The 21521-nt window shown below is 65.1% G+C and overlaps 1 protein-coding gene across 1 annotated transcript in view; it reads left to right on the forward strand.

Moving 5' to 3' along the window:
- Positions 1-21521, forward strand: part of LOC112996251 (complement C4-B-like) — a 41453-nt gene that overhangs the window by 7127 nt on the left and 12805 nt on the right. Inside the window, exons 10-24 of the mRNA XM_064504447.1 lie at positions 357-472; positions 1270-1464; positions 3188-3367; positions 3526-5079; positions 9257-9421; positions 10593-10719; positions 11128-11202; positions 13144-13332; positions 14102-14210; positions 14794-14864; positions 15384-15523; positions 17057-17257; positions 17886-17937; positions 18017-18106; positions 20750-20953. Of these exons, the coding sequence (XP_064360517.1) occupies positions 357-472; positions 1270-1464; positions 3188-3367; positions 3526-5079; positions 9257-9421; positions 10593-10719; positions 11128-11202; positions 13144-13332; positions 14102-14210; positions 14794-14864; positions 15384-15523; positions 17057-17257; positions 17886-17937; positions 18017-18106; positions 20750-20953 (3468 nt within the window). The remainder of the gene's footprint in view (positions 1-356; positions 473-1269; positions 1465-3187; positions 3368-3525; positions 5080-9256; positions 9422-10592; positions 10720-11127; positions 11203-13143; positions 13333-14101; positions 14211-14793; positions 14865-15383; positions 15524-17056; positions 17258-17885; positions 17938-18016; positions 18107-20749; positions 20954-21521) is intronic.

Here is a 21521-nt window from a genome sequence, read left to right on the forward strand (position 1 = left end):
GTGGGTGCCATGGGTAGGGGTCCCTATGGGTGGGGGTCCCATAACTAGGTGTCCTATGGGTGCGGGTCCCATGGGGGGGGGGGAATTCCATAGCTGAGTATCCCATGGATAGGGGTCCCATGGGTGGGGGGTCCCCATGAGTAGGAGTCCCATGGGTGGGGAGTCCCATAACTGGGTGTCCCATGGGTGGGGGTACCATGGGTGGGGGGGTTCATGGGTGAGGGGGGGGTCCCATAACTGGGTGTCCCACACCTGGGTGTCCCATGGGTGGAGGTCCCACGGGTGGGGGGATCCCATGGGTGGTGGTGGGGGTACCCCGGGGGGGCGCTGAGCAGGGGGGGCCCCCACTGGCGCAGGGGGGGAGCTGGTGCAGCAGGAGTCGATGGCCGTGAAGCTGGTGGCGTCGCGCTGGAGCCTGGAGCTGGCCGAGACCCCCCGCGTCTTCGTGCCCGCCGCCCCCTTCCTGCTGCTGGTGAGCCGCCCCCCGGCCAGGCTCCGGGCCACGGGCCCCCTCGTGCGAGGCCACGTGCACCTATGTCCCCGTGTGAGGCCATGCATGCACACGCCTGCCAGTGCGAGGCCACGTGCCCTGCCCCGTGTGAGGCCACGTGCTCGCCCGTGCATGCACCTATGTCCCCATGCATCCTTGTGCAAGGCTGTGCGTGCACACGCGTGCGAGGCCATGTGCACCCTCGTGCGAGGCTACGTGCCCCCCTGTGCAAGGCCACGTGCACCTATGTCTCCGTGAGAGGCCACGTGCCCCCCCGTGCGAGACCGTGCGTGCACATGCGCGTGCCCATGCAGGGCCACATGCCCCCCCTTGTGAGGCCTCTTGCCCCCTCGTGCAAGCCTAAGTGCCCCCCCCGTGCGAGGCCATGTGCACCCCCATGGGAGGCCACAAGCCCCCCATGTGAGGCTGTGCATGCACACACATGTCCGTGCAAGGCCACGTGTAAGGCCACATGCAAGGCCACGTGCACACGCATGCCCATGCGAGGCCACATGCCCCCCCATGCGAGGCCACATGCCCCCCCCATGCAAGGCCGTGCATGCACATGCATGCTCATGCAAGGCCACGGGCAAGGCCACGTGTGAGGCCATGTGTCCCCCGTGCAAGGCTGTCCATGCACACGCATGCCCGTGCGAGGCCACGTGCCCCCCCCCCCATGCAAGGCCACACAGCCCCCCTCCTGTGAGGCCACACGCATTCCCGTGAGAGGCCACGCGCCTCCCCCCCCCCCCCTGTGCAAACCCACGTGCCCCCCCCAGGTGCAGGTGAAGGAGGCGGACGGCGCCCCGGCACCCCACGTGCCGGTGCGGGTGCGGGTGCTGGTGCAGGGCGCCGGGGGCCCCCTGGAGCTGCCCCCCCCCGGCGAGGGGGCCGAGGTGCCCCGCACTGACGCCACCGGCACCCTCGTCTTCCCCGTGAACGTCCCCGCCGGCGCCACCACCCTCAACCTCACGGTGAGCGAGGGGGCTGGGGGGCGCTATAGGGTGTCACGGGGGGGTTGGGGGGGTCTCAGGGGGGCTATGGGGGATTATGGGGTGCTAAGGGGTGTCATGGGGGGGTTAGGGAGTGTCTCGGGGGGCTATGGGGGGTTATGGGGTGCCGCTATAGGGTGTCACGGGGGGGTTATGGGGTGTCACAGGGGGGCTATGGGGTGCTATGGGGGATTATGGGGTGCTATGGGGTGTCACAGGGGGGCTATGGGGGATTATGCGGTGTCACGGAGGGATTAGGGGGTGCCATGGGGTGCTATGGGGGATTATGGGGTGCTATGGGGTGTCACAGGGGTTATGGGGTGTCACAGGGGGGCTATGGTGTGCTATGTGGGGGCTATGGGGTGCTATGGGGTGTCACAGAGGGGTTGGGGGTGTCTCAGGGGGGCTATGGGGGGCTATGGGGTGCCATGGGGTGCTATGGGGTGTTATGGGGTGCTATGGGGTGCTATGGGGTGTCATGGGGGGGTTAGGGGGTGTCTCGGGGGGCTATGGGGGGTTATGGGGTGCTATGGGGTGCTATGGGGTGTCATGGGGGGATTAGGGGGTGCCATGGGGGGTTATGGAGTGCTATGGGGTGCTATGGGGTGTCACAAGGGGGGTTAGGGGGTGTCTCAGGGGGGCTGTGGGGTTAGGGTTAGGGTTATGGGGTGCTATGAGGTTTCATGCGGCTTAGGGGGTGTCACAGGGGGGCTATGGGGGTTACGGGGTGCTATGGGGTGTCACAAGGGGGTTAGGGTGTGTCTCAGGGGGGCTATGGGGGATTATGGGGTGCTATGGGGTGCTATGGGGTGTCACAGGGGGGTTAGGGGGTGTCACAGGGGGGCCATGGGGTGCTATGGGGGTGTCAATGGGGGGTTATGGGGTGCTATGGGGGTTATGGGGTGTCAATGGGCCCTATAGAGTCTCTAGGCTCTATAGGCACTATAGGGTCAGGTGTGGAGATGGAGGTAGGGGCGGCGGGTGCCCTGGGGAGGGGGGGATCCCGGGGGGGGGGGACCCCGGGGGGGTCGATCTCTAGGCTCTATAGGGTCTATAGGCGCTATAGGGTCGGCTCGGCAGGTGGAGGCGGGGGCGGCAGGCGCCCCGGAGGGGAGGAATCCCGGGGGAGGGGTCCCGGGGGGGTCGGGTCTCTAAGCTCTACAGGCTCCATAGGGTCTATAGGGTCTATATGGTCGGCTGGGCAGGTGGAGGCGGGGGCGGCGGGCGGCCCGGGGGCGGGGGGATCCCCGGGGGGGTCGGTTCTCTACGCTCTGTAGGGTCTCTGGGCTCTACAGGCTCCATAGGGTCTATAGGCGCTATAGGGTTTCTGGGGGCGCAGGTGGAGGCGGGGGCGACGGGCACCCCGGGGCCGGGGGGAATCCGGGGGGAATCCGGGGGGGGAAGGTCCCGGGGGGGTCGGGTCTCTAGGCTCTATAGGCTCCATAGCGTCTATAGGGTCCCTGGGGTCGGGGGCGCAGGTGGAGGCGGGGGCGGCGGGCGTCCCGGGGGGGGGGGGGGATCGCAGGGGAGGGGTCCCAGGGGGGTCGGTCTCTAGGCTCCATAGGGTCTATAGGCGCTATAGGGTCGGCTGGGCAGGTGGAGGCGGGGGCGGCGGGCGGCCCGGGGGCGGGGGGAATCCCGGGGGGGGTCCCGGGGGGGTCGGGTCTCTAGGCTCTATAGGGTCTATAGGGTCCGTGGGGCGCAGGTGGAGGCGGGGGCGGCGGGCCCCCCCGCGCGGGCCGCCCTGGCCGCCGCCGCCGTCGCGGGGCCGCTGGCGCTGGCGCTGGAGGCGCCGCCGCTGCCGCTGCCGCCCGGGCAGCTGCTGCCGCTGCGCATGCGCCGCTCCGGGGGCGGGGCCGAGCCCGACGGCCCCACCCACCTGCTGGTGAGCCCCGCCCCCCGGACCCTCCCCCCCCCGCGACCCCCCCTCATGGGCCCCCCCTCAATGGGACCCCCCGCCATGGGACATCCCTGGGACAACCCCCCCAAAGACATCTCCATGGGACACCTCCCCCAAAGACATCTCCATGGGACACCCCCTAGGACACTCCCCGCCATGGGCCCCCCCTCCATGGGCCCCCCCATGGCCCCCCCATGGGACACCCCCCCCGGGGAACCCACTCCATGGGACCCCCAGGGACACCCATCCCGGGACCCCCCCAGGACACTCCCCCCCCCATGGGACCCCCCCCTGCATGGGCCTCTCCATGGGACACTCCCCCCCCGGGATCCCCCCCAATGGGACACCGCCCCCATTGGATACCCCCCCGGGACCCCCCTATGGGACCCCCCCAATGGGACACACACCCCCCGGGACACCCCCCAATGGGACCCCCCCATGAGACACCTCCGCTGGGGACCCACCGTGGGAGCACTCCGGATGCCCCTGGGTACACTCCCCCATTGGATCCCCCCAGAACTCCCCCATGGGACCCCCCCGGCCCTCCCCGACCCCCCCCAGGACCCCCTCGGGAGCCCCCCCATGAGACCCCCCATGGGAACCACCTCGGGACTCCCCCCCCAGGGACCCTCGGGGCTCCCAGCTGGCGCGGGGAGGGGGGCAGCGTGGGCTGCATGTGCAGGGCAGGGAGCACACGGCGGGGGCGGGGGGGCGGCGGGGGGGGCGTTGCGTTGCGTGTTATTTGGTGTGTGGCGTGTTGCATCGCCTGTTGCATCACCTGTTGCATTGTGTGTTGCATTGCATCTTGCACGGTGCATGGCGTGTTGCATTGTGTGTTGTGTGTAGCATGGCACGTGGTGCATGGCATGTTGCTTCGCCTGTTGCACTGCGTGTTGCATTGCACTATAGCATTGCATGTTGCATTGCGTGTTCTGTGTTGCATGGCGTGTGGTGCGTGGCGTGTTGCATTGCCTGTTGCATTGCACGCTGCGTGTTGCATCGCCTGTTGCATTGCACGTGGCATGGCGTGTGGTGCGTGGCGTGTTGCATTGCCTGTTGCATTGCACGCTGCGTGTTGCATCGCCTGTTGCATCGCCTGTTGCATTGCACGTGGCATGGCGTGTGGTGCGTGGCGTGTTGCATTGCCTGTTGCATTGCACGCTGCGTGTTGCATCGCCTGTTGCATCGCCTGTTGCATTGCACGTGGCATGGCGTGTGGTGTGTGGCGTGTTGCATTGCCTGTTGCATTGCACGCTGCGTGTTGCATCGCCTGTTGCATCGCCTGTTGCATTGCACGTGGCATGGCGTGTGGTGCGTGGCGTGTTGCATTGCCTGTTGCATTGCACGCTGCGTGTTGCATCGCCTGTTGCACCGCACGCTGCACTGCACACGGCCTGCTGCGTGGCGCGTCGCGTGGCGCGTCGCGTGCTGCCGTGCACGGCGCGTGGCGCGTGGCGCGTTGCTCCGCCCGGTGCCTCACGCGGTGCCTCCCGCGGCGCCCGGCGGCGGCGCAGGTGGTGGCGCGCGGGCGGCTGCTGCGGGCGCTGCGGGCGCCGCCGGGCGCCGTGACGGAGACGCAGGTGCCGCTGCCGCCGGCGCTGGCTCCCGCCTGCCGCCTCGTCGCCTTCTTCCGCGCCGGCGGCCGCCTGGTGGCGGCGGGGCTGCGGCTGCGCCTGGCGCCGCCCTGCCCCGGCCAGGTGGGGGGGGCCGGGGGGCGGGGGGCTGTAGGGGCGGGGGCTATGGGGCCGGGGGGGCAGTGTGGGGCGGGGGAATGTATGGGGGCAATATGGGAATGCGGCAATATGGGGGCTATAGGGGGCTGGGGGATGTATGGGGGCAATATGGGAATGGGGCAATATGGGGGCTATAGGGGGCTGGGGGATGTATGGGGGCAATATGGGAATGCGGCAATATGGGGGCTATAGGGGGCTGGGGGATGTATGGGGGCAATATGGGAATGGGGCAATATGGGGGCTATAGGGGGCTGGGGGATATATGGGGCAATATGGGAATGGGGCAATATGGGGGCTATAGGGGGCTGGGGGATATATGGGGGCAATATGGGAATGGGGCAATATGGGGGCTATAGGGGGCTGGGGGATATATGGGGCAATATGGGAATGGGGCAATATGGGGGCTATAGGGGGCTGGGGGATGTATGGGGGCAATATGGGAATGGGGCAATATGGGGGCTATAGGGGGCTGGGGGATATATGGGGCAATATGGGAATGCGGCAATATGGGGGCTATAGGGGGCTGGGGGATGTATGGGGCAATATGGGAATGCGGCAATATGGGGGCTATAGGGGGCTGGGGGATGTATGGGGGCAATATGGGAATGGGGCAATATGGGGGCTATAGGGGGCTGGGGGATATATGGGGCAATATGGGAATGGGGCAATATGGGGGCTATAGGGGGCTGGGGGATATATGGGGGCAATATGGGAATGGGGCAATATGGGGGCTATAGGGGGCTGGGGGATATATGGGGCAATATGGGAATGGGGCAATATGGGGGCTATAGGGGGCTGGGGGATGTATGGGGGCAATATGGGAATGGGGCAATATGGGGGCTATAGGGGGCTGGGGGATATATGGGGCAATATGGGAATGCGGCAATATGGGGGCTATAGGGGGCTGGGGGATGTATGGGGCAATATGGGAATGCGGCAATATGGGGGCTATAGGGGGCTGGGGGATGTATGGGGGCAATATGGGAATGGGGCAATATGGGGGCTATAGGGGGCTGGGGGATGTATGGGGGCAATATGGGAATGGGGCAATATGGGGGCTATAGGGGGCTGGGGGATATATGGGGCAATATGGGAATGGGGCAATATGGGGGCTATAGGGGGCTGGGGGATGTATGGGGGCAATATGGGAATGCGGCAATATGGGGGCTATAGGGGGCTGGGGGATGTATGGGGGCAATATGGGAATGGGGCAATATGGGGGCTATAGGGGGCTGGGGGATATATGGGGCAATATGGGAATGGGGCAATATGGGGGCTATAGGGGGCTGGGGGATATATGGGGGCAATATGGGAATGGGGCAATATGGGGGCTATAGGGGGCTGGGGGATATATGGGGCAATATGGGAATGGGGCAATATGGGGGCTATAGGGGGCTGGGGGATGTATGGGGGCAATATGGGAATGGGGCAATATGGGGGCTATAGGGGGCTGGGGGATATATGGGGCAATATGGGAATGCGGCAATATGGGGGCTATAGGGGGCTGGGGGATGTATGGGGCAATATGGGAATGCGGCAATATGGGGGCTATAGGGGGCTGGGGGATGTATGGGGGCAATATGGGAATGGGGCAATATGGGGGCTATAGGGGGCTGGGGGATGTATGGGGGCAATATGGGAATGCGGCAATATGGGGGCTATAGGGGGCTGGGGGATGTATGGGGGCAATATGGGAATGGGGCAATATGGGGGATATAGGGGGCTGGGGGATATATGGGGGCAATATGGGAATGGGGCAATATGGGGGCTATAGGGGGCTGGGGGATGTATGGGGGCAATATGGGAATGGGGCAATATGGGGGCTATAGGGGGCTGGGGGATATATGGGGCAATATGGGAATGGGGCAATATGGGGGCTATAGGGGGCTGGGGGATGTATGGGGGCAATATGGGAATGGGGCAATATGGGGGCTATAGGGGGCTGGGGGATGTATGGGGGCAATATGGGAATGGGGCAATATGGGGGCTATAGGGGGCTGGGGGATGTATGGGGGCAATATGGGAATGGGGCAATATGGGGGCTATAGGGGGCTGGGGGATGTATGGGGGCAATATGGGAATGGGGCAATATGGGGGCTATAGGGGGCTGGGGGATGTATGGGGGCAATATGGGAATGGGGCAATATGGGGGCTATAGGGGGCTGGGGGATGTATGGGGGCAATATGGGAATGGGGCAATATGGGGGCTATAGGGGGCTGGGGGATGTATGGGGGCAATATGGGAATGGGGCAATATGGGGGCTATAGGGGGCTGGGGGATGTATGGGGGCAATATGGGAATGGGGCAATATGGGGGCTATAGGGGGCTGGGGGATGTATGGGGGCAATATGGGAATGGGGCAATATGGGGGCTATAGGGGGCTGGGGGATATATGGGGCAATATGGGAATGCGGCAATATGGGGGCTATAGGGGGCTGGGGGATGTATGGGGGCAATATGGGAATGGGGCAATATGGGGGCTATAGGGGGCTGGGGGATGTATGGGGGCAATATGGGAATGGGGCAATATGGGGGCTATAGGGGGCTGGGGGATGTATGGGGGCAATATGGGAATGGGGCAATATGGGGGCTATAGGGGGCTGGGGGATATATGGGGCAATATGGGAATGGGGCAATATGGGGGCTATAGGGGGCTGGGGGATGTATGGGGGCAATATGGGAATGGGGCAATATGGGGGCTATAGGGGGCTGGGGGATATATGGGGCAATATGGGAATGGGGCAATATGGGGGCTATAGGGGGCTGGGGGATGTATGGGGGCAATATGGGAATGGGGCAATATGGGGGCTATAGGGGGCTGGGGGATATATGGGGCAATATGGGAATGGGGCAATATGGGGGCTATAGGGGGCTGGGGGATGTATGGGGGCAATATGGGAATGGGGCAATATGGGGGCTATAGGGGGCTGGGGGATATATGGGGCAATATGGGAATGGGGCAATATGGGGGCTATAGGGGGCTGGGGGATGTATGGGGGCAATATGGGAATGGGGCAATATGGGGGCTATAGGGGGCTGGGGGATATATGGGGCAATATGGGAATGGGGCAATATGGGGGCTATAGGGGGCTGGGGGATATATGGGGCAATATGGGAATGGGGCAATATGGGGCTGGGGGATATATGGGTGCAATATGGATGGGGCAATATGGGGGTGGGCCGTATGGGGCAATAGGGGACAGGGAGCAATATGAGGGCTATATGGGGCTGGGGGATATATGGCGGGCAATATGGGGGTGGGCTGTATGGGGCAAGATGGGGTGAGGGCAATATGGGGGCTATAGGGGGCTGGGGGATATATGGGGCTATATGGGGATGGGGCAATATGGAGTGGGGGCCATATGGGGCAATGTAGGAGTGGGGGATATATGAGGGGGTTAATATGGGAGTGGGCCTTGTGGGGCTATATGGGGTGGGGGGTGTATGGGGGCAATATGGGGGTGGGCCATATGGGGCAATATGGGGCGGGGGCAGTATGTGGCTATAGGGAGTGGGGGTAATATGGGGTCTATACAGACCATACTGGCTTATATTCGCCCATACTGGCCCATACCGGGTTATACTGGCCCATCCTGGGCCATACTAGCCCTTATTTGTCCACACAAAGTTTGTGCTGGCTCATGCTGGGTCATATTGGCCCTTACTGGCTTATACTGGCCCATACTGTGTTGTGTTGGGCCATACCTGGTTATACTAGTCCATACTGGTCCATACTGGGTTATACCACCCACAGCCAGAATGTGCTGGTGGGGCCATGGCCATGGTCATACTGGTGGGTGCCAGTCTATACTGGTGTGTGCTGGCCCATACTGGTTTATACTGGTGCATACTGGTGTATACCAGTCTATACTGGTGTGTGCCAGCCCATAGTGGTCCACACTGGTACATACCAGTCTATACTGGTGCAAAGCGGTCCATAGTGGTCTATACTGGTGTATACCAGTCTACACTGGTGCATACCAGCCCATAGCAGCCTATACTGGTGTGTACTGGTGCATACTGGTGCGTACCAGTCTATACTTGTGCATGCTGGCCCATAGCGGTCTGTACTGTTGTATACCAGTCTATACTGGTGCATAGCGGCCTATAGCAGTCCATACTGGTGCATACTGGTGGCAGGTGGCGGTGCAGCGGGCAGTGCGGGGGGGGGAGCTGCTCCCCCAGAGCACGGTGGAGCTGACGGTGACGGTGACGGAGCCGGGGCCGGTGACGGTGGCCCTGGGAGCCACCGACGGCGCTGTGCTGGCCCTGGACGGGGGGCGCCAGCGCCTGAGCCAGGACAAGGTGCCGCCCCCCCCAAATCCACCCCCTCCCAAAACCCAGATCTGGGGACCCACCCCAAAAAAACCCCCGAAAATACCACCAATCTGCCCCAAATCCCCCCTGATCTGCCCCAAACCTGGAGGACCCCCCAAATCCCCCCCAAATCCCCCCAATGTGCCCCAAATCTGGGGGACCCCCGCCAAATCCCCCCAATGTGCCCCAAATCGGGGGGAACCCCCCCGAAACCCCCCTGAACCCCCCAAATCCCCCCTGAACCCCCCAAATCTGAGGAACCCCCCAAATACCCCCAAATCCACCCCAAATCCCCCCAATGTGACCCCCCTGAAACACCCACCCCCCCCCAAATCTGGGGACCCCCCTGACCCCCCCAAAATCTGGGGAAACCCCCCAAAATCCAGGGGACTGGGGCCCCCTCACGATGTCTTTGGAGGGGACTTTGGGGAGCCCCCCCGGGGTGACCCCCCCAATTCTGCCCCCCCCACTGCCCCCCAACTGATCCCCCCCGGGGTGACACCCCCCGAAAACGACCCCCCCATTGACTCCCCCCCTTGGGTGCCCCTCCCCTAAAGACCCCCCCCCGGACTGACCCCCCCCCTTGGGTCCCCCCCCCAAACTGACCCCTGCAGACTGTCCCTCCCCCGAGTGACCCCCCCCTTGGGTGCATCCCTCAAAACTGACCCCCCCGAGTGACCCCCTCCGAGTGAGTCCCCCCCTTTGGGTGACCCCCCCCAAAAACTGACCCCTCCAAACTGACCCCCCCAAGTGCCCCCCCGACTGAGCCCCCCCCTTTGGCTGCCCCCCGCAACTGACTCCCCCAAGGGACACCCTGAGTGACCTCCCCCTTGGGTGCCCCCCCCGAGTGACCCCCCCCTTGGGTGTCCCCCCTTTGGGTGCCCCCCCAAACTGATCCCTCTGGACCAACCCCCCCCCTTGGGTGCCCCCCCCTTGGGTGCCCCCCGGACTGACCCCCCCCCTTGGGTGCTCCTCCCAGACTGACCCCCCCCTTGGGTCCCCCCCAATGACCCCCCCCCTTGGGTACCCCCCCCTTGGGTGCTCCCCCGGACCAACCCCCCCCCCGAGAGACCCCCCCCCTTGGGTGGTCCCCCGGAATGACCCCCCCAATGACCCCCCCCTTGGGTGCCCCCCCCGGACTGACACCCCCCCCCCGCAGGTGGCGGTGGCCCTGGGGGCCCTGGACCAGGGCTGTGGCCCCGGGGGGGCCCCCGACGCCTGGGGGGTGTTCGAGGCCGCGGGGCTGGCGCTGGCCGTGGGGGGGGTCCAGAGAACCCCGGAGCCACGTGAGTGATGTGGGGCCACGGGGGGACACAGGAGGACTGCAGGGACATGAGGACATGGGGGGACATGGAGGGACATGGGGGACATGGGACATAGGGGACATGGGGGACATGAGGGACATGGAGAGGCATGAGGGACATGGGGGACATGGGACATGGACATGAGTACATGGAGGACGTGGGGACATGAGGGACATGGGTGGACATTGAGGGTCATGGGGACATGGGACATGGAGGGACATGTGGGGACATGAGGACATGGGGTGTTGAAGGGGACATGGAGCCAAGCCTGGGGGTTCCAACTCCCCCGGGTGACACGGGGGTGGGGCCAGGGGACATGGGGGACAGCGCAGGGCCGGGGGCTGGTGCGGGGGGGCTTGCCATGTCCCTCCGTCCCCGTGTCCCCCGCAGCCGCATGTCCCCCCAACCCTGCGCGGCGACGGCGCTCGCTGGAGCTACAGAAGCTCTTGGAGGAGGAGGAGGAGAGTGAGTGTCACCGTGTCCCCAAGCCATCGCGTCCCCATGCCATCATGTCCCCAAGCCAGCACTCCCCCAGGCCATTGTGTCCCCATGCCATCGTGTCCCCAAGCCACCACATCCCCATGCCATTGCGTCCCCAAACCACCACATCCCCATGCCACCACATCCCCAAGCCACCACATCCCCATGCCACCATGTCCCCGTGTCCCCACATTGCTCTTGCCATGTCCCCAAGCCACTGCGTCCCCAAGCCACCCTGTCCCCATGCCACCATGTCCCTATGTCCCCGCATCACTCTTGCCACCACATCTCCATGCCATCGTGTCCCCAAGCCACTGCGTCCCCATGCCCCCAAGCCATCATGTCCCCAAGCCACCATGTCCCGAAGCCACCACGTCCCCATGGCATTGTGTCCCCATGCCATCACGTCCCCAAGCCACTGTGTCTCTACACCACCACATCCCCATGCCACCATGTCACCATGCCACTGTGTCGCCCTGCCCCCACACTCCACACCCCCATGTCACCTCCTGTCCCCGCTGCCCTGTTCCTGGGTCACCGTGTCACCCTGTGTCCCCGCGGTGCATGCATGCAGGGACAGTGGCATTGGCGGGTGGCAGCAGGAGCAGGCAGGTCCCCGCAGCCCTGTCCCCACGGTGACAGTGCTATTGCTATGTCCCTGCATGTCCCCATACTGCATCCCCGCATGTCCCTGTGTGTCCCCGTGCTGTGTCCCATGTGTCCCCCATGTCCCTGTGTGTCCCCGAGCCATGTCCCGTGGTGACAGCCTCCCACTGTGTCCCTGTGTGTCCCTGCATGTCCCCATGCTGTGTCCCTGCACTGACACTACCATTGCCAGGTCCCCACACCGTGTCCCTGCATGTCCCCATGTGTCCCCATGTGCCCCCATGCTGTGTCCCTAAGTGTCCCTTCATGTCCCTATACCGTGTCCCTACATGTCCTTGTGTGTCCACATGCCGTGTCCCTGCATGTGCCTGCGTGTCCCCATGCCATGTGCCTGTGTGTCCCCACATGTTCTCATGCCATATCCCCATGCTGTGTCCCTACATGTCCTTGTGTGCCCCTGTACCATGTCCTCATGTGTCCATGCATGTCCCCACGTGTCCCCATGCTGTGTCTCTGCATGTCCTTGTGTGTCCCTGCGTGTCCCCATACTGCATCCCGTGTGTCCCCATGCCACATCCTTGCATGTCCCCATGCCGTGTCCCTGCATGTCCCTACAGTGTCCCTGTGTGTCCCCGCGTGTCCTCATGCCATGTCCCTGTGTGTCCCCATGTATCCCCACACCATGTCCCCATATGTCCCTGTGCCATGCCCCTGCAGTGACAGTGCCATTGCTGTGTCCTCACGGGTCTCCATGCCATGTTCCCACGTGTCCTTGGGTGTCCCCATGCTGCGTCCCCACGGGTCCCCTTGCTGTGCCCCCCTGTGATCCCCCACGACTCTGCAGTGCCCCCCCTGTGTCCCCACCCCGGTGCCCCCCATGACCCCCCTGTGACCCCCAATGCCCCATCGCCCCTCCATGCCCCTCTGTGTCCCCCTCTGCACCCCCCATGCCCCCCCGGTGACCCCCCCATTACACCCTGTGACCCCCCCGTGACCCCCCCGGTGCCTCTCTGTGTCCCCCCCCCACACACCCCCCCGTGTCCCCACCCCGGTGCCCCCCCCACGACCCCCTGTGACCCCCCATGACCCTGCCATCCCCCCTGTGACCCCATTACCCCCCTCGTACCCCCCCACATGACCCCAGTGACCCCCCTGCAGCCGCTGTGACCCCCCCGCAACCCCTCCGATGCCCCCCCCGCACTCCTCGCGCCCCACTCGTGTCCCCCCCCCATGGCCCCCGATGATCCCCCGGTCCCGCCCCGTGACCCCGCGTGACCTCCCGCGACCGCGTGACCCCCCCGTGACGCGGGGCCGCCGCAGGGGCGGGGCCGTCGGGCGGCCGCTGCTGCCGGGACGGGGCGGTGGCGCTGCCGCTGCGGCGCTCGTGCGCGGCGCGGGCGCGGCGGGTGCCGCGGGAGGACGGCTGCCGCGCGGCCTTCGAGCGCTGCTGCGCCCGCGCCCGCCACTGGCGGCGCCGTCACGCCGCGCGGGGCGCCGGGCTGGCGCGCGGTGAGCGGGGGGGCAGCGGGTTGTATGGGGGGGCACCTGGGGCTGTGGGGGGGGCAACGGGGGGGCACCTGGGTGTAGGGGGGGGCAGCTGGGGCCATGGGGGGGCAACAGGGGGGCACCTGGGTGTACGGGGGGGCACCGGGGTCTATGGGGAGATATCGGGGGGGGCACCTGGGTGTATGGGGGGGCAGCTGGGGCCATGGGGGGGGCAACAGGGGGGCACCTGGGTGTACGGGGGGCTACCGGGGCCCATGGGGGGGGCACCTCGGGCTATGGGGGGGGCACACCAGCACCCATGGGGGGTCACCTGTGTGTATGGTGGGGGGACCTGGGTAATTGGGAGGGGGACCTGGGTCTGTGCGGGGGGCACCTGAGCCCGGGGTGGGCATCTGGGTCCATGGAGGGGGGGACACCAGGGCCCATGGGGGGGGGGCAGGCCGGACACCTGGGTCCCTTGGGAGGGGAACACTGGGGTCCCTGGGGGGGGCATGCGGGTCCCTTGTGTGTGGGGGGGAACGCGGATGCCTGGCTCCCTTGGAGGGGGACACCTGGGCCCCTTGGGGGGGGTGAACCCGGATGCCTGGGCCCATGGGTGGCCATGTGCAGACACCTGGGTCCCCCGAGGTGGGGGGTGAAGACACCTGGATCCCTTTGTGGAGGGGGTGGTGAAGACACCTGGGTCCCCATTGGTGGGGGGTACCCGGCCGCTGGGGTCCCCGGGGTGCGGGGGGGGGGACACCAGGGTGACGGTGACCCGCGGTGGTGGCAGTGCTGGACATGATGCCAGACGAGGAGCTGCTGGAGGACGATCTGCCCACGCGGAGCTTCTTCCCCGAGAGCTGGCTCTGGCGCAGCCTCAGGGTCAACGGCTCGGAGCGGTGTGGCCCCCCCCCGCCCCCCCCAGCGGCCCCCGAGCACCTCCTGTCCCCCCATGTCCCTCCATGGCCTCCCACAGCCCTCCATGTCCTACCTGACCCCTCATGTCCCCCATGTTCCTCCATGTTCCTCTATGTCCTTCTGTGTCCATCCATGTTCTCTATGACCGCTCAGGTCCCTGCACATCCCTTGATGTCCTTCCATGACCATCCATGTCCTTCTATGACCGCCCATGGCCCTCCATGTTCCTCCATGACCCCCCATGGCCCCCCATGGCCCCTCATATCCATCCACGGCCCCCCATGTCCCTCCATGTCCCTCCATGACCCTCCATGGCCCCTCATGTCCATCCATGGCCCCCCATGTTGCTCATGTCCCTCCATGTCCTCCATGACTCTCCATGTCCTTCCATGTCCCCCATGTCCTCCATAAGCCTCCATGTCCCTCATATCCCTTCACATCTCTCCATGTCCCCTGTTGTCCCTCCATGTCCTCCGTGACCGACCATGCCCCCCATGTCGCCCCATGTCCCTCCATGTTCCCCATGTCCAACATATCCCTCGTGTCCCCTGTCCCTGTTCCCAGGCTCTCAGTGCCACTCCCTGACTCCATCACCACCTGGGAGATCCAGGCCATCGCCATCATCCCCGGCTACGGTGAGTGTCCCCATGTGTCCCTGCGGTGTCCCCACATGTCTTTGTGTCCCTGGTGTCCTTGCAGTGTCCCCACATGTCCCCCCATCTCAGCGGTGTCCCTATGGTGTCCCCATCACTCTGTGTCCCTTTGGTGTTCCCATGGTGCACGTGTCCCCGTGATGTTCCTCCAGTGTCCCCACGTCCCCAGAGTGCCCCATAGCCCCGGGGCATTCCGTGTTGGTGGTGACCTCAGGAATGTCCCCACATCTCCCCATCTCAGCGGTGTCCACACGTCCTTATGGTGCCCCCATTACTCTGCGTCCCTTTGGTGTTCCCATGGTGCCCATGTGTCCCTGTGATGTTCCTCCAGTGTCCCCATGTCCCCAGAGTGCCCCATAGCCCCAGGGCATCTCATGCTGGTGGTGACCTCAAGAATGTCCCCACGTCCCCCCAACATCCCCATGTCCGTGATGACACTGTCCCTGTAGGGGGGTGCCGTGTGTCCTGTGGGGGGGTGTCACGTGTCACGTGTCCCCATAGGCGTGTGCGTGGCGGCCCCACTGCGCCTGCAGGTGACGCAGGATCTGCACGTGGGGCTGCGGCTGCCCTACAGTGCCCGCCCCCGCGAGCAGCTCCAGCCCCGGGCCCTGCTGCACAGCCGCCTGCCCCAGGACGTCAACGTGAGCCCCCCACCCAGCCCCTATAGATGCCCCATAGACCCCCGTAGATCCTCTATAGACACTCTGTAGCTCCCCCTTAGGCACCCCATAGATCCCCCCTTAGAGCCCCCACTGAGCTCCCACAGATGCCCTGTAGACCCCCCCATAGATCCCCTATAGACACCCCACCGAGGCCCTGTTGATGCCCCATAGACAGTCCATAGGCACCCTATAGATCTCCTATAGATGTCCCGTAGAGCTCCTACAGACACCCCATAGATCCCATATAGGCAATCCAGGGGTGCCTTATAGACACCCTATAGATCTTCTATAGATGTCTCGTAGATTCTCTATAGACACCCAGCAACACCCCACAGATGCCCTAGAGACCGCCTTGCCCCACAGCTGCCCCACAGACACTGATGGCCACCCCACGGCTGCCCCATAGCCCCCATAGTTGCCCCATGGACACTCATAAGCCCCCATAGCTGCCCCATAGCCACCCCATAGCCACCCCATAGCTGCCCCAAAGCCCCCATAGACATCCGTAGCCCACACAGACACCCATAGACCACGTAGCCCCATAGCCCCCATAGACCCCCTTAGACATCCATAACCCCCATAGACCCCCACAGCTGCCCCAATTCCCCTCATGGATACTCCATAGAACCCGTAGATACCCCATAGCCCCACAGATGCCCCAAAGCCCCCATAGACACCCTATAGACACCCCATAGCTGTCCCAAAGCTCCCCCCACCATGGTACCAGCCGCAGTGATGGTGGCAGTGGCAGGGACGGAGACAGAGACGATGGTGATGGTGGGGATGGGGACAGCGGTGGGGATGGGGATGGGGCAGCAGGGACAGTGATGGTGACAGGAACAGGGACAATGGCAGGGACAAGGACAGTGGTGGGGATGGTGATGGTGACTGTGGTGGGGACCGTGGTGGGGATGTGGACGGTGGCAGTGGTAGGGGCAGCGGTGGGGACAGTGACGGTGGTGGGGATGAGAATGGTGGCGGTGATCGGGACGATGAGGATGGGGGCAAGGCTGGTGGCAGTGGCAGGGATGGGGACAGTGGGGACGGTGGCAGTGATTGGGACAAGGATGGTGGCAGTGGCTGGGATGGTGGTGGTGGCAGGGGCAGCGATGGGAATGGTGGGGACAGTGACATGGCAGCGATAGTGGGGACGAGGATGGCAGTGGTGGCAGAGGTGGCAATGGGGATGGTGGGGACGGTGACATGTCACTGATGATGGGGACGAGGATGGTGATGGTGGCAGAGATGGTGATGGGGATGGTGGGGACAGTGACGTGGTGACGATGGGGACAAGGATGGTGATGGTGGCAGAGATGGGGATGGTGGGGACGGTGACACGGCGATGATGATGGTGGGGACGAGGATGGTGATGGTGGCAGAGATGGCAATGAGGATGGTGGGGACAGTGATATGGTGACGGTGGTGGGGACGAGGATGACGATGGTGGCATGGACGACGATGGGGATGGTGACACGGCGGTGTGGCGGTGATGTGGCGGTGACATGGCGGCAGGTGACGGTGAGCCTGTCGGTGGCGGCGGGGGTGTGCGCGGCGCTGGCTGAGGGCCCGCAGCACCTCGAGGTGCCCGCCGGGGCGGTGGTGGCCATGCCCTTCACCCTGGTGGCCCTGGGCCCCGGTGACATCCCCATCACCATCACTGCCCGCGGGCCCTGGGGTTTTGGCGACCGCATCACCCGCATCCTGCACGTCAAGGTGAGCCCGGACACCTGGGCCCCCAGATGCCTGGGTCCCCACAGGTCCCCTCCTGGGCCCCCTGGTCACCTGGGTCCCTTTGGGTCCCCAACTGGGTCCCCTGGTCACCTGGGTCCTTTTGGGTCCCCTCCTAGGTCCCCGGACACCTGGGTCCCTTTGGGTCCCCTCTTGGACCCCCAGACACCTGGGTCCTTTTGGGTCCCCTCCTGGACCCCCGGACACTTGGGTCCTTTTGGGTCCCTTCCTGGGTCCCTGGTCACCTGGGTCCTTTTGGGTCCCCTCCTGGACACCTGGGTCCCTTTGGGTCCCCTCTTGGATCCCCGGACACCTGGGTCCCCCAGATGCCTGGGTCCCTATGGGTCTCCTTCAGGGCCCCAGACACTGGGGTCCCCACCAGGTTCCCTCCTGGGTCCTCCAGATGCCTGGGTCCCCACAACCCCCCCCCTTGGTCCCTTCTGGATCTCCCGGACACCTGGGTCCTTCCAGGACCCCCCGTGGGTTTCCCAGCCACCTGCGTCCTCGTTAGTCCCCTGGACGCCTGGGCCCCCCCGGGTCCTCCTGGCTCCCCCGGACGCCTGGCTCCCCCAAATGCCTGGGTCCTCGCACCCATTGTCCCCTGTCCCCACAGGCTGAGGGTGAGCTGCACCTGGAGGAGACCAGCTACGTCCTGGACACTGACGGTGGGTCTGCAGGGGGGCCCAGGCGTCCGGGGGGGGACCAGGTGTCTGAGCCCCCTCCCCTGACGGCCCGTCCCTGCAGGCCAGAGGGGCTGGAGCCTGCAGATCCCCGGGGACATCCCGGCCGATGTCGTCCCCGACGGGGACTTCTCCATGAGCGTCCGTGTGTCTGGTGCGCGGGGACGGGGACGTGACGAGGACGCGGGGATGGGAGGACGTGGGGACACGGGGATGGGTGGATGTGGGGACACGGGCTTTGGGGACTTGGAGACAGGGAGATGGTGGGGACACGGGGGTGGGAGGGCGTGGGGAAACGGGCTTCAGGGACTTGGGGACAGGGACATGGTGGGGACCCAGAGATGGAGACATGGGTGCTGGGGACATGGGGACAGGGAGATGGTGGGGACATGGGGATGGGGGACCACAGGGCCGGGTGGGGACACAGGGATGGATGTTGGGAACACGGGGATGGGGGGGCCGGGGACACATTGGGGACCCAGGGATGGGGATAGGGTAGAGACATGGGAACGGGTGTTGGGGACAGGGAGATGGGGACATTGTGGTGACACGGTGAGGACATAGGGACGTAGCGGGGATGGGTTTGGGGGACAGGGATGGGGACACAGACGTGGGGACACAAGGACGGGTGTTGGGGACATGGGACAGGGACCTGGCGGGGACACAGGGACCTGGTGGGGACGTGGAGATGTGGTTGGGGACATGGGACAGGGACACAGCGGTGGAGTCGTGGGGCCACAGGGATGGTGGTCAGGGCCACGGGGATGTGGCCCTGATCTGGCCTCTGTCCCCATCTCTGTGTGTCCCCTTGCATGTCCCCTTGCGTGTCCCCCCATCTCCTGCATGTGCCCGGTCATGTGGCCCCTGTCCCCCCATGCATGTCCCCATGGCCTGTGTCCTCATGCATGTCCCCATGGCCTGTGTTCCTGTGCATGTCGCTATGTGTGTCCCTGTGTCCCCATGCCTGTCCCTGTGCATGTCTGCATGTGTGTCCCCATGTGCCCCATGTGTGTCCCCATGCATGTCCCATGTGTCCCCATGTCCCCATGTGTGTCCCTGTGCATGTCCGCATGTGTGTCCCCATGCGCCCTGTGCATGTCCCCATGCCTTTCCCTGTGGCCCATGTCCCCATGCGTGTCCCCCTGCGTGTCCTCATGCGTGTCCCCATGCATGTTCCCATGACCTGCCTCCCTGTGTGTGTCCTGTGCATGTCCCCATGTGTGTCCCTGTGCGTATCCGCATTTGTGTCCCCATGTCCCTGTGCATGTCCCCATGCATTTCCCTGTGACCCATGTCCCCATGCGTGTCCCCGTGCATGTCCTCATGCGTGTCCCCATGCATGTTCCCATGACCTGCCTCTCCATGCCTGTCCCCATGCGTGTCCCCATGCGTGTCCCATGTGTGTCCCCATGTCCCCATGTGTGTCCCATGTGTGTCCCCATGCATGTTCCCATGACCTGCCTCCCCGTGCCTGTCCCCATGTGTGTCCCCATGCATGTCCCATGTGTCTCCCCATGCATGCCCCATGTGTGTCCCCATGTCCCCATGTGTGTCCCTGTGCATGTCCACATGTGTGTCCCCATGTCCCTGTGCATGTCCCCATGCATTTCTCTGTGACCCATGTCCCCATGCGTGTCCCTGTGCGTGTCCTCATGCGTGTCCCCATGCATGTCCCCATGCGTGTCCCATGTGTGTCCCTATGTGTGTCCCCATGTCCCCGTGCGTGTCCCATGTGTGTCCCCGTGTATGTCCTCATGTGTGTCCCCATGTATGTTCCCATGACCTGCCTCCCTGTGCCTGTCCCCACGTGTGTCCCCATGCGTGTCCCATGTGTGTCCCCATGTCCCCATGTGTGTCCCCATGCATGTCCCCATGCGTGTCCCCATGCATGTTCCCATGACCTGCCTCCCCATGCGTGTCCCCATGCATGTCCCATGTGTGTCCCCATGTCCCCATGTGTGTCCCCATGCATGTCCTCATGCGTGTCCCCATGCATGTTCCCATGACCTGCTTCCCCGTGCCTGTCCCCATGTGTGTCCCCATGCATTTCCCATGTGTGTCCCCATGTCCCTATGCATGTCCCCATGCATTTCCCTGTGACCCATGTCCCCATGTGTGTCCACATGGCCTGCATCCCCGTGCATGCCCTGTATGTGTCCCCATGTCCCCCTGTGTGTGTCCCCATGCGTCTCCTCATGCATGCCCCATGTCCATCCCCATGTCCCCATGCATGCCCCATGTGTGTCCCCATGTCCCCATGCGTGTCCCATGTGTGTCCCTATGTGTGTCCCCGTGCATGTCCCATGCGTGTCCCTATGTGCCACATGCATGTCCCCATGCATGCCCCATGCATGTCCCATGTGTGTCCCCATGCATGTCCCATGTGTCCCCATGTGTGTCCCTGTGCATGTCCCCATGCATGTCCCCATGTCCCTGTGCATGTCCCCATGCATGTCTCATGTGTCCCCATGTCCCCGTGCATGTCCCATGTGTGTCCCCATGTGTGTCCCTGTGTGTCATGCACATCCCATGTGTGCCCCCATGTCCCCATGCATGCCCCGTGTGTGTCGCTGTGCCCCATGCGTGTCCCACGTGTCCCCATGTCCCCGCGTGTGTCCCCATCTGTGTCCCCGTGTCCCTGTGCATGTCCCCATGCGCCCCATCTGTGTCCCCATCTGTGTCCCCATCTGTGTCCCCGTGCGTGTCCCCATGCGTGTCCCTGTGTGTGTCCCCGCGCGTGTCCCATTCGTGTCCCCCTGCCCCCCCCGTGTCCCCCCCGGTGCGGGCACGGGCGCAGGGCGGGTTCTGGGGGCGACGCTGGAGGCGGCGCTGGGCGCGGGGGCGGCGGGGGTGCTGCTGCGGGCGCCGCGGGGCTGCGGCGAGCAGACCCTGATGGTGCTGGCGCCCGCCGCCGCCGCCCTGCGCTACCTGGACCACAGCCGGGCCTGGGCCCGCCTGCCCCCGGGCTGCCGCCAGCGGGGCCTGCGCGCCCTGCAGCAGGGTGAGACACGGGTGCGGGGGGGTGCTTGGGGCCTGCGCGCCCTGCAGCAGGGTGAGACACGGGTGCGGGGGGGTGCGGGGGGGTGCTTGGGGCCTGCGCGCCCTGCAGCAGGGTGAGACACGGGTGCGGGGGGGTGCGGGGGGGTGCTTGGGGCCTGCGCGCCCTGCAGCAGGGTGAGACACGGGTGCGGGGGGGTGCAGGGGGGTGCTTGGGGCCTGCGCGCCCTGCAGCAGGGTGAGACACGGGTGCGGGGGGGTGCGGGGGGGTGCTTGGGGCCTGCGCGCCCTGCAGCAGAGTGAGACACGGGTGCGGGGGGGTGCTTGGGGCCTGCGCGCCCTGCAGCAGAGTGAGACACGGGTGCGGGGGGGTGCGGGGGGGTGCTTGGGGCCTGCGCGCCCTGCAGCAGGGTGAGACACGGGTGCGGGGGGGGTGCGGGGGGGTGCTTGGGGCCTGCGCGCCCTGCAGCAGGGTGAGACACGGGTGCAGGGGGGTGCGGGGGGGTGCTTGGGGCCTGCGCGCCCTGCAGCAGGGTGAGACACGGGTGCGGGGGGGTGCGGGGGGGTGCTTG

The sequence above is a fragment of the Dromaius novaehollandiae genome, unplaced genomic scaffold, assembly GCF_036370855.1.
Source record: "Dromaius novaehollandiae isolate bDroNov1 unplaced genomic scaffold, bDroNov1.hap1 HAP1_SCAFFOLD_33, whole genome shotgun sequence".
Taxonomy (NCBI): domain Eukaryota; kingdom Metazoa; phylum Chordata; class Aves; order Casuariiformes; family Dromaiidae; genus Dromaius; species Dromaius novaehollandiae.